Source organism: Oryzias melastigma, unplaced genomic scaffold (genome assembly GCF_002922805.2).
Source record: "Oryzias melastigma strain HK-1 unplaced genomic scaffold, ASM292280v2 sc00160, whole genome shotgun sequence".
NCBI classification, from domain to species: Eukaryota; Metazoa; Chordata; class Actinopteri; order Beloniformes; family Adrianichthyidae; genus Oryzias; species Oryzias melastigma.
Genome location: NW_023416878.1, coordinates 83088 through 96576, shown reverse-complemented (window position 1 = coordinate 96576; position 13489 = coordinate 83088). Strand labels below are relative to the sequence as shown.

At 39.1% G+C, this 13489-nt stretch overlaps 1 protein-coding gene across 1 annotated transcript in view; it reads left to right on the top strand.

Moving 5' to 3' along the window:
* Positions 1-13489, top strand: part of asap2b (ArfGAP with SH3 domain, ankyrin repeat and PH domain 2b) — a gene marked incomplete in the record, with an annotated part of 115929 nt that overhangs the window by 67048 nt on the left and 35392 nt on the right. The window contains 5 exon segments of the mRNA XM_024260961.2: positions 1569-1618; positions 4195-4324; positions 4566-4651; positions 5635-5710; positions 7394-7480. Of these exon segments, the coding sequence (XP_024116729.1) occupies positions 1569-1618; positions 4195-4324; positions 4566-4651; positions 5635-5710; positions 7394-7480 (429 nt within the window).

The following is a 13489-nucleotide window of genomic DNA, read 5'->3' as shown; positions in this document are numbered from 1 at the left end:
GTTTTTTGCACAATTCTGAGATCAACATAAACTTTCTGTGAGGGAGGGTCAAAATGAGGAATTAATGTCTTTGATTCTTCAACCAAAAGCACGCCATGTTTGTTCCACTGGAGCTTAAGAGTCCACCCCATATTGTTAAGTATCCCCCTTACAACTCCTCATGCAGATTTTCTCTCACCATGCAGAAAATGTCTTCCCATGATGAGCAACAGCTCACTTGCATGCGTGTGGTATTTTTTATGTGTGCAGAGTGTTTCTTCCAAGTGCAGATGCATATTTTTTAATAAGTGTCCATGCATTACAAAAAACAACTAGTGTGCAGATGACAAAACAATCGCTCTTTCATTGGCTTTTACTAAGTGGGTCGGTGTGAGTGCACTAGCTAGCTAGCTAGCAGTAACAGGTTTTGTTGTGGTTAGTCAGATAATTAAGTTGTTAAAAAAAGGCAGAATTATTTATCAACGCTATTGGTAATGTTGTAAATATCGTACGCAACACATTTAGACTTACCTTTTCACTTTGAAGGTCTTGATTAGTGCTACTGAAAAGACGCCATGCCAGCCGATGTTCCCTCCACTGAGATTTCTTCTACTGAACTTTGGACCGTTACTCAGCATTTTGAATTTTTGAATGTATTTCCTTTTCCTGTTTTGAGGGAACTTAATTACATCAAATTTACTTTTTTAATTAAATCACTTTCAGTCTACGTGATAGAAACAAGCATATTAAACAAGTAATTCAATCACATAGTTTTAACTTGTTTAAATGACATTAACAGAGAAAATATGAATAAATTGTGTTGCATTTACTACTTTAATTCGAGTAAATTCAAAGACTCTAGAAATCCTCTTTTTCAGTGTACAGACCTTCTACCCTTTTTGGTATTTTCATTTGTCAAAGCCCAGACCAACGCAATTTGTTTTGTCTTGTCTCCTTTTGTTTTGTGTTTTTTTCGTTCTCTTTCTCTTCTTATGTTGTTTTGTGTAAATAAGAAAGAAAACTAAATAAAATGTGATTAAGATTAAATTAAGAACCTGGGTACTCTACTGTTTTTTTGACCTGTAGGTCAAAACCATAGTTGGAGATCCATCCCTGTCCCGCTTACAATGGGACATTTACCTAACTATGTGTGTGTTGTTGGGTGGCTGTGGTGCAAGGGTAGAGCAGAAGATTGCGGGTTTGATTACCACTTTACTCACCAATCCATCGAAGTGTCGTTGGGCAAGGCACTGAACATTGTGCCATCCGTGTGTGGATGTCTGTGTGCATGGGGGAATAGGACTATGACTGTAAAGTTCTTTGGGCCTTCTAACAAGGTAGAAAAATGCTATAAAACTATACTTAAGAGGTGTCAGAATCCAGGCTTTGAGGGCCTGCCTTTGAAGCTCCTTATTGGCCAAGCACATCTGATTCATATAATCTGCACAGATGAGACAGAATTTTTGGAAAACCACCAAAAGGCTGGCCATCAACACCTGGAATTTCATATTGCAATACACTCTTTACCATTTTCAGCTTCAGCAATCTGGTCCTTAATATTTACCTTGTTGCTTTTCTCTTTCCTTCAGGACCTCAGGAAGTCATTTGATAAGGCATGGAAGGATTATGAAGCCAAACTGTAAGCATGACATTTAAACTATCAAAGCTATCAAACATAGCTGTTTCTGCTGTCTGTCAGTCAAAGAAAAGGGAAACCTGAGTGAAAGCAGGAAAAAAATCTTATCAGACCACTGAGATTAAGAACCCTCTTAACTCTAAATTGTAGCTCAGCACAGTTTCATCACCAACTTGGGGGCTTCTGCGATTATCACACAGAAGTTGGGGAGTTTTCTTTGACAAAACCTGTGCTTTTAATGACTCAATTCCTCTGCCACTTCTCCATATCTGAGATCGGGTGTGGTGCAGCGGTAGGGTGGTCGACTTTTGATCAGAATATTGCAGGTTCGATTCCTGTCTTGCCTGGCCATCTGTTGAAGTGTCAGTGTTTGGCAGCGGAGCAGCCATCAGTGTGTATATGTGTTAGTGAATGGGTCTGCGACCGTAGGCCTTTGAGGAAGGTAGAAAGGCGATTTACCATATGCAGTTCTGTTCATGTGCAGTTCACCATTAGATGATCAGATTATCTCTTTGTCCTCTTCTTGCTTAGGCACTAACTATTTCTGAGCTTGGTTCTGGTGTGTGTGCACTTGTGCGTGTTTTGGGGGGCGGCTATGCAGACAGATGAAAAGGTGGGGCAGAGGCAGTCAACAGGCAGGGAATATCTATCTAGGTGTATTTGCAGCAGAGACTAAAGTGAAAGCCAATAGAAGGAGATTAAGATAGAGGATGTGCACAATGGTACTTGCAATTCTTTCCACTCATCTAATAATGGATTTGTGGTTGCACGGCTCTCAGGTGGTAATGTGAAACTGGGGATCCATACAAGGGGAAGGTAGTCCCTCTATTCTCTCTCTGTAGATATCCACTGAAAAACTAAAAATAATAATGCATTTTATTCAAAAGCACCTTTCAGGGCCTTCAGGGGCGCTGTATAAAAGACACATGAAGACACAGAATCATTAAACATAGTAAAAAAAAGAAAGAAATGGTGGTGAAGACAATTACAAGTATGATAGTTTAAACAGATGTGTTTTGTTCTAAAGGTAGAAAGGCAGTCTGTATTTCTAATGTCAGGAAAAAGTGAGTTCCAAAGTTTGGAGGCGGAGCAGCTGAAAGCTCTGCGCCCCACTGTGCTGAGATAGGCAGAGGGAACAGTTCGGTGGAGAGAGGATGCTGATCTTAGGGAGTAGGATGATTTTGGAATGTGGATCAAAATGGAGAGGTACAGAGAGTCGAGGTTGTGGATGGCTTTAAAAGTTTATAGGAGGATTCTGAAGTGGATTCTGGATTGAACCGGGAACCAGTGCAGCTGTGATATGGTGGGAGTGGGGGGGTATGGTGATGATCCAAGTAGGTGATGAGGCTGGGGACCAGGATGGAGACAGTCTAAGGGATGAGGAAGGGACAGAGATGATTGATATTTCTGAGCTGGTAGAATGCAGTCCAGCTGATGTTCTTGATGTGGGCATGGAAAGAGAGGGAGCTGTTCGGCATGACAATGAGACTCCTCACATGGAGAATGAAGGGGACAGATGAGTTGTTGATGGCGAGCGTAAAACAGTCTTTTTGCTGTTGAGTTGGAGGGAATTAGAGGAGAACCAGGAGTTCAGACAGGCAGGTTGTGAGGGAGGTGAGGAGAAGTGTGTAGTGGGGTTTGGTTGATCGGTAGAGTGGTGTGTTGTCAGCTTAACAGTAAAACTGAAAGTTGAATTTGGGTAAGATATCTCCAAGAAGAAGGAGGTAGGTGATACATAGGAGGGAGCCAGGGAAAGAGCCTTGGGGAACACCAGTGGTGGCACGGGAGGGCTGGGACTAGAAGGAGTGGAGGTGACTGAACTATGTCCAGCAAGAGAGATAGGATTTGAACCAGTAGTGTGGATAAGGTTTGTCGATTGTGTGCAATAAAAACTGAGCACCACAGAAAGTCTTTCCTTCTTGTGGTAATTAAACTCTGCAACTCTTCATTATAAAACAGCTTCTCATTTGCATATACAGTATATCTTGAACACAACAAATTTGCACTGATTGTATCGTAAATGCCTTTCTCTTTCTATTCTGTATTCCTGTTCTTTTTGGGCTGTGGGAATTTGGTGACTGGAGCTCTGCTGTAAATGCAATTTTCCCCTGGGATAAATAAAATATTCTGATTCTGATAGCGCCTTGAATAATGGTGGAGAGAAAGGACAAGAGGAAACCTAAATAGTCTATTCAGTTTAGGCTGATGCTGGTGTGCCCCCATCTCAGCTCTCCAGCTGAGAACAAATGACCCCATTCTCGATGAGGGTTGCTAAATTAAAATTACAATAAAATCCCTGTGAATTGCATCAGGTTTGGCCAGTTGGTCCTAACATAATCCCTCCAAAAACAACGTCTTGGATCATTCAGACAGAAAACCCCTCCTCCTTGAAAAGGAGGTGCTTTCTGCCATCATGACAAAGATGCTGTTAGCATAAAGGTTCATTTTTCTTTTAAATAAACTTGCAAAAATGACTATATCATCAGTTTTTTACATGCAAAACAGAATTAAAGATTAATAATAAGAGGGGAAAGTTAAACCTTGTCAAGACTGATTGTTGTTTGATGTGACGGCTGCAGGGCGAAGATTGAGAAGGAGAAAAAGGAACACGCCAAGCAGCACGGTCTGATTCGAACAGAAATCAACGCTGGAGAAATTGCTGAGGACATGGAGAAAGAAAGGCAGATGTTTCAGCTGCAGATGTGTGAGGTTAGGGCCCCTTGTTCTGGTTTTCGTGTAAAAGTAGGCAGAGTTCAAATGTTCTTGCTTGGAACAGTACCAGAACCTTTTAGACAACAACAGAATCTCCTCCTTTGTCAAAGATTGCAGATTTATTTGTGGTTTAAATCAAAGTGATCAGGTAGGTCTCAGAGGTTCTGCCACTGAGCAGCTATAATCATGGATTTCTGTAGACAGTAGCTGATGCTTTAATCTATGTTTCTCTTTGCAGTATTTTCTTAAAGTGAACGAGATCCAAGTAAAGAAAGGTGTCAACTTTGTCCAAAACCTCATAAAGTACTTCCAAATTCAGGGCAAGTAAGTTCCCAGGGTGGCAAGACAGTTATGTTAACTCCTGAAGATTACAGATGAAGACAGTAGCTGCGTTTCCATGTGTAAAATGTCCTTGATCAGATCAAAGATCAGATTAGAATAGAACTGTGCACATGGACCTTGAAAAACTTCCTCCGATTGTAACAAACGTTTCCATGCGCCTCACAGTTGATCAGAATAAATCATGTTGACAAGCGCAGAACTGTCTAAAATATCAGAAATAGTCGTAAAAGAAGAAATAATGAGTTCCGTTGTAAACAAACATAGATCATGTATAGAGCGAGATGATCCTCTGAACGTGCTTTCATTATTATTAATAATATTTTTAAGAGCCTGTTCACTCATAATTTTCTAAATCCGTGCGGGCAATGTGCATATTACCTGCACGTAAATATGTGGGAATAAGATCAGTCTTTATTCTGTCTGGATGTGATTGGAAATGAATTTATGTGATTTTTACACGGTTTCTCAGGACTGTTTTGTGTGTGGAGCGGCATTTCCGCATTCAAAAGCCGCCTCCGCCGGCTCATCCTGTCCTGAAGCAGCTCGGAGACACAGTTCTCCCGGGAGACACGGTTCTCCTGAATCCGGTGGGTCTCTGCCGGAAGGACTGCGATCCAAAGCTCCCAACGTAGCAAAGAGAACCCCTGCGCGCACACGCACGTGCGTGCACTCACACATGAAAGCTGTGAATCGGCTTTTCTACTCAAAGAAAAGAGTTTGCTCGCGGAGATCAGCTGATCAGCTCTGTTGGTTCTCCAAAGACCGCCATACCCTCTATGCATGACGTAAAATCCAGTGCAGTAATGACACACGATCAGAACGTGTGTTTACATGACGCATTTCTGTTCGATCAGGCGTTTATTCCCATTACTTGGGGCCATGTAAATGTAGCTACTGATCTGACAAAGAGACTCCACTGTAAGAGCACACAGACTATGGACTGCCTAACCAGTGCCTTGTTGCAGTTTTTTTCAGGAAGGTTTAAAAGCTGTCGAAGACCTAAAACCATCTGTGGAAAAACTGGCATCAAACCTGGTGACGGTGAGGATTCTTGACTCGACCCGGTCCTGGTAGTTTTACCCTGCCCGTTGAAGAAACCACATTGTCACTGGATCATCTTCATGTCTCATTCAGACATCCCTGTCTTTGTGGTGTAGATTGCCCCACTATGCTGGTGAAGCTTCTCCTCACTGAGATTTGATATAATTTGAATGATTTTTCTCTGATTTATTTTATTTTATTCAGTTGTTTCATCTTTCTTTTTTTTTTTTTTCATTTGCTTAGAGCAGATACTGTTTTCTGACACGGTGGAAGCGCTTTGGCTCATATTTCCCCATAAAAGACCCAACTATTTTTAAAATACCCAAAACAAAAAAGATGTCTGTGAACATTTGTTGGCAGATTCATGTTGGTATTTCATGTTCTGTCTAAACACAGATCTGCAGCAGGGACTTTTAATCTACCTCTCACCCAAAGAATGAAAGATGTTCGAAACATTTTCTTTTCTGTGTGATCACAGATCAGCTGCTGCTGTCCTTATTTCAATTACTGTTAAAGGGGCCCTACCATGAAAATTCTACTTTTTGAGGTTTTAAATGCATTTTACTGTTCATTTCTCACTATAAAGAACCTCAAAGCAGCATTTTGATCCGTTCATGCATTTAAGAGTAATCCTATAAAAACCTGCACTCTATGCAGCAGCCCCTCCCATACCCACGAAAACGAGCGGTTGGAAACGTGCTGACTTAAGATCGATGTGAACCGCCCCCTCCAGGAAAAATCTGTCCTGCAAGCTCCGCCCCCAGACTACAACGAATACGCAACCACTTTCTCCGTGGAGCTGTGGTGCCGAGGTAGTTATCCTCTGTCAGAATGTGTATCCTGACGGAGGATAACTACCTTGGCACCACAGCTGTACCAGGAACCGCTCTCTGACCCATCTTTCCAGGTGGTCTCGGTTCGTTTCCAATCAGAATGAACTTCTGTTCACTCTGAGATTCCTCAGTCTGAATACGAAACGAACCGAGAGCGGAACAACTGAACCTAAACAACCACCGTACCCGACAGTCACGTGATGTAAACACGTTAGAAATGAGGTGAACGGTGATCCGTAGACAAATGTAGAGGATTAGATTGTCATGTTAGCCAAAAGGAAATAATTAGTTCAACTGTTTACTTGTTAGAACGTTTATTTTAACACTAAAAAATGTCTCTCTCTTTTCTGTCTCATTACACGGTGTGCGCCGGCTGCTGCCGTGACGTCATCTTAAAACTCTATTGTAGTTCCAACAAAATTCTCTTAAAAACAATATCATAAAACCATAACGATGAGACATGGAAACTCATTAAAATGTGGTCGGATGAATTCATGCTCAACAAAACAACTTTTAACCTGATCCACGTTGATTCTACCAACAATCTACACGTCACAAACTCTTGTTAGCGTGTGTAGCTGTAGCTGTAGCGTCTCCAGTAACCGTCATGCCGGATTCCTCCGCGGTACCAAAGCTGCAGTAAAAATCTTGGTATGGCTCCTTTAAAACAGAGCCAGGCTTTTAGAAACCTTGGACTTAAAGATGGAAGTGTTGCTCCTTTTTCTTTTGCAGGCATGACTACAACAGCTCAGTTTTTTACTGCTTGGTCTGGCTGTGTCATACTGTTAAACACAAGAAATCTGTGAGTGAGGAAGAAAATTAGAGCTTGACACTGATGTTTTTGTTTTAGATCAAACAGAATCAGGATGGAGAGAGAAAGCAGCTGACTCAGCTCAGAGACACGCTAAAGGCATCCCTGCAGGCCGAGCAGAAAGAGGTGGGATTCCTCCTCTTATTGAACATTTTTAACCCATGCAAACCTGTGCAAGCTGTTTGAAGACATCACATCTTCTTCGTTATGTTTTTCTACCCTCCTTGAAGGTCCAAATCGTTTTACAGTCACAGACCCATTCACCCATTCACGCACACATTCACACACTGATGGCGGCTCAGCTGCTTGAACACTGGCACCAACCTCCCACCAGAGGCAATGTGAGGTTCAGTGTCTTGCTCAAGGACACTTCCACACATTGCCGGGCATCGAACCTGCAATCTTCCGACCAGGAGACAACCACCCTACCACTGGGCCATAGCCGTGTGTCTTTAAACTTGAGACAAAGGGATTCTATATCTCTGTGTTCTGTTTAGAAACGATGAACATGATATATAGTTACCACTATCTAAAACCTAGACCAACTTCAAATATATTAATTCTTTTTCCCCTCAAAACCTTTCAGCATAAAACAAATAAATCTTTTTTTTATTTTTTACTCTTTTTCTTATTTTTCCAAAAATATTTTTCTGTTTGCAGACTTTGTCATTGCATTTCTTTTAGGATTCAATCATCTTGTACCTTAGTATTATCTGCAAAAAAGGAACCTAAACTTGTCCTGTTGCTGCTCTTTTTGCCATTTGGTATGCAAAGGCACTTCTGGGAATACGCCACGACAGCATGGAGGCAGGAGCAGCTGCACACCGAAAACTCTATTTACTCCAAAAACAGTAAATATTGTTAAAAAAACAATTCCTGATCATGCCGCCGAAAAACCCCCCAGCAACGGACGATTCGGAGGATATCAAGAAGTTGCTTGATTTCATGCTTGAAGAAATTCGAGCCCTCAAGAAGCAGTACCAGGACCTTGTGGACAGTCTGGAGGATGGGAGACAGCTCTGAGCTATGCATGAGCAGACTGTCAACCGATTGGATAACTTGGAAAAACGAATGTATGACCAAGAACAGGATTCCAGGATTAATGATGTGATCATCACCGGATTGAAAATCAAGCCCCGGTCATATGCACATGCAGCGGCTGCAGGGAATGGAGAAGAATCTAAAGAGGAGACGAGCTCTGTGGAGCAACAGGTGGAAGATTTCCTGAAGTCCAAAGGAATTTCTCTGGACACAAACAACCTTGAGATCTGCCGTCCACTCCCAAAGAGAAGAGAGACCGACAGACCTGCGATTCTCATGAGGTTTGTCAATCGGAAGCACAAAGTTGCTTTACTGAAGCAAGGAAGAAACCTGAAGGGATCCAACGTCTTTATCAACGAGAATCTCACTAAACGCAATGCTGACATCGCCCGAAGAGCCCGCTACCTCAGAAAAATTGGGAAATTCCAAAACACCTGGACACAGGATGGAAAAATCTACGCCAAGCTTTGTGGCTCTCCTGAGCAAGCTAAGGTCATCATCATCAGAAGCCTGGAGGAGCTGGAGAAGTTTGTTCCCACTGCAGTCTAAACAAGAGATAAGTATGAATGCCTGTCTACGAGGTGAGCGGACAAACTTCACAAACAATGGCTGATAACACCAACACAATCTCTACAACAGTCAACTGTGAGCACGACTTTCAGACAGATCTGAACCGTCAGCAAGCTGACCTTCATATATTCAGTGATCATGATAACAACCAGTAAGATGACATAGACCCTGATCAATTCTTTTCCACTGTTAATCTGGACTATAAATATTATAGCATAGATTACTTTCAAACTCTGTTAACCCAGAGGGAAGACTGTCAATCATCCACTTTAACAGCAGAAGTATGTACACCAACTTTGGAAACATCACAGACTATTTACAGAATCTGGAACGTTCCTTTAACATCATAACCATATCTGAAACTTGGTTTAGCTGCGACAAGGATGCTGTCTTTGAATTAGAAAACTACGAACTTCGTTCTGTGAACAGAGTAAACAAAAAAGGCGGAGGAGTCGCAATTTATGTGCAAAATAATATGAAGTTCACAGTAATGGATAAAATGTCAGTTGCAGTGGATGGATTACTGGAATGTATTACAATTGAAGTATGTAATGAATCAAGGAAAAAATGTCATTGTCAGCTGTATATACAGGTCACCAGGGTCAAGCTTAGAAGTGTTCAGTGACTGGATGGAAAAAATGTTTCTCTCTCAAAATAACAAAATATTGTTTATCTGTGGAGATTTCAATATAGATCTGATAAACCCAGGAAACCATAAAACAACAGATGACTTTATCAGCAGAATGTACAGTATGAGTTTATATCCAACCATAACTAGACCCAGCAGAATCACTGCTCAAAGTACTACTCTTGTTGATAATATATTCACAAATAACATAGAAAACACTCATATGAGTGGACTAGTGATTTGTGACATAACTAATCATTTACCAGTTTTTATCTGACATCAATATAAAAACAATGAAAATAATAAAAGAATCAGTTTACAAAAGGTCAAGAAATGAAAAAACAATGAACGCTCTAAATAACGACTTAACCAAACAAAACTGGAATTCTGTGTACAGAGAGAAAGATGTGGACACTGCTTATAAATGTTTTCTAGAAATATTTATCTCACTATAAAACAAGAATTGTCCAATTTATCAAATCAAGAACAAATGTGCTAAATGTCCTTGGTTAACTACTGGTCTACAAAATGCTTGTAAAAAGAGAAATAACCTCTATAAAAAGTTCTTAAAACAAAGATCGAGAGAAAATGAACAGAGATACAAATCCTACAAAAATAAACTCACTGAAATAACACAGCACAGTAAAAAAGTGAACTATAATAATCTACTGAATGAAAATAAAAACAATGTGAAGTGAGATTGGGAAATATTAAACAGCATCATAGAAAAAGGGACAAAAAAACGAACGTACCCAGATTACTTTACAGATGAGACGGGTCAAACCTATTCTATGAATGAAGCAGCAAACGGTCTTAACAACTATTTTGTAAACGTGGGTCCAGCGTTGGCAGCAGAAATTCCAAAGTGCAAAACCAACATAGAAAATATTCCATCCAGCGCTAGGATCCCACGCTCCATCTTTCTCTCTGATGTGAATGAAAATGAGCTGATATCAATCGTTAATAAATTCAATAGTAAAAACTCAGCAGGTTGTCATGATATCGATATGACGGTGGTGAAAAAGGTGATTATCAGTATTTCTAAACCTCTAACATACTTATCATTACAAACTGGGAGATTCCCAAACCAAATGAAAATGGCAAAAGTGATTCCTATCTATAAGAGTGGAGACAAACACCTGTTTACAAACTATAGACCTATTTCTCTCCTTCCACAATTCTCAAACATTCTACAAAAGATATTCAATGACAAATTAGCTAAACTCATTGATACATATAACATAATAAATGAAAGCCAATATGGTTTCAGAGAAAACAGATCAACCTCAATGGCTATCATTGATGCTGAAGAGGAAATCACAAACGCTCTGAATAAAAAGAAATCTGCAGCTGGAATCTTCAGTGACTTAAAAAAATCATTTGACTCTCAATCATGACATCCTACTGGACAAACTGGAGGTGTACGGATCAGAGGAGTAGCGCTAAGTTGGGTCAAAAGCTATTTAACAGGAAGAAAACAATTTGTCAAGATTAATGGATAAGTTGTGGTGTCCCACAAGGATCAATTCTGGGCCCGCTGCAGTTCAATATCTACATCAATTATATATTCAATGCTTCAAAACTTTTAAAACTCATTTTATTTGCTGATGACACAAATATATTCTGTTGTAAAGACAATCAAAGGGAACTTATCAATGTGTTGAACATAGAGTTAATCAGAATAAAATCATGGATGGATTACAACAAACTATCTTTGAATCTAGGCAAATCTAAAGTGATGTTTTTTGGTAATTAAAAAGCCAACACAGAGCTCTCAATTAAAGTTAACAATGACTTAATCGAAAGTGTAACAGAAATTAAATTCTTAGGGATTGTTATTGATAACAAACTGAGTTGGAAGCCACACATCAGACACAAACTAAAGTTTCAAAAAGTATTTCAATCATAAATAAATCCAAATATATATTAGAATACAACTGTAGACATTGATTGTACTGCTCCTTAATATTACCATATTTCACATACTGTATAGAAATTTGGGGTAATAATTCTAAGAGTTCACTACATCCTCTCTTTATGCTTCAGAAACGAGCCATCAGAATTGTACATAAAGCCGGTTATCTTGATCACACTAACAATTTATTTTATCAATCCAGAATTTTAAAACTGTATGACCTTGTTGATTTTTACACTGCATACATTCTATCCAGAGCTAGTGGGAAAACATTCCCATAAATATCCAGAAACAGTTCTTAGAAATGAAGGAGGAACAAACTGAGAGGATGCAGGAACTTCAAGGTCAGATTGATAAGAACCACAAAGAAAAGTTTCTGTGTTTCTGTGTGGAACTAAACTCTGGAACAAGTTAAGTAATGATCTCAAACAATGTTCAAGCATTTATACATTCAAGAAAATGTATAAAGAAACTCTAATCTCACAATATGAAGATAAGACGAGTTAAAGATCAACTGGTGTCTGAATAATACCAAATGTCTGAACTTGAATGTGATGAAATAATCAAAGCTTTTTCAAATGCAATCAATGAGTTTTATGTTATGTAATATGCAGTAATGATCACTGAAAAGTTAACAATAACTATGGTATTAATTTTCTTTACTTGATCCAAAATATGTAGCAATGATTACAATATTATTGTAATTATGTTTTCTAAAGATAATCAATGATTATTATAAATTGTGTGAATCATTAATGTTTAGTGAAAATATATAATAATTCTTTCAGAGAATGATCAATAAGAACTCTATCGGTACTTTAAAACTTGATCTCAATGTGTAATGATTATTTTTTCTGCATTTGTATTTTGATGATAATCAATGAGTATTATATATCTGTTACATTATGTATGATTGATGTTACTGATTACTGAAATAATGTTTAAGATTAATCAATAATCAACAAGCACTTCACTTTACTATTGGGAATTACAAAAAAAACAACCGGATTACATAGTTATGCTAAACATTGAAATGAAGTAATTAAGTAGTGGTGGGATTATATAAGTTCCCTTCTTCCCACTCCCTTTCAAGCAATCAATCAAACTCTTCTGACTTTAGTTAATTATCACAAAAATGAATGAAGAAAATGTGACATAAGTGTGTTTTATTTTTGTTTTCTATTTTCTAATCAATGCATTTAATTGTTTCTGTAATGAGTTTGAAATAATTGTGTTTTGTCCTGTATTTTTTTTTCAATCTATGCTTGAAATAAACCAATCAATCAATCAATGTTGGCTTTCAGTGTAAATAGTCGCTTTTTTGCTCTTCATTCATTTACGGTCTTATGTCAAAGTTTTTAGTACAGCTGCTCTTTGAATAACAGCTTGATGAACGTCTTATAAATCATTCCCATTGACTGTAAAAAATACTGGACTTCTCGAGCCATGAGGTCCCTCATTGGAAATGCATTACCTCCACTCCTCGTGAAAGTAGGCCACCGCTTTCACTGTCACTTCCTGGAACGGCTATCATCATATTGCAAACGTCTGCAACCCATCTTCAGCGCAGCTGCAGCTTGTCTCTTCACATGCGCTGCCACGTTACAGTCTGATCAGATGCATGTGAGAAGCGCGTTCAGCTGTATTTAAAATAAATAACCATCCCAACAAGTGAACAGCTGGATTTTTTTTCTGTTTGAAAATACGATAACATACATTGAAGTCTGTCTCGCGCTCCTCAGACGGCTGCATCTAATTCAGGCTGAAGCTGGAAAAGTGCGGCAAAGATGAAACTTTGGTTGGTGATTTTATGGAGGAGCTGTACCATTCCGTTTGATACGCAACTTATTATTTATAAGCTACAATCAAAACTGTGAAAAAAGAAAAACGAACATTAAACAAACAAAAAGTCCAAAGCACATAACCTCAGAGTGAAATCTATTTCTACAGAGTAAATCCTCATCTAAAAATGTCGACAGCA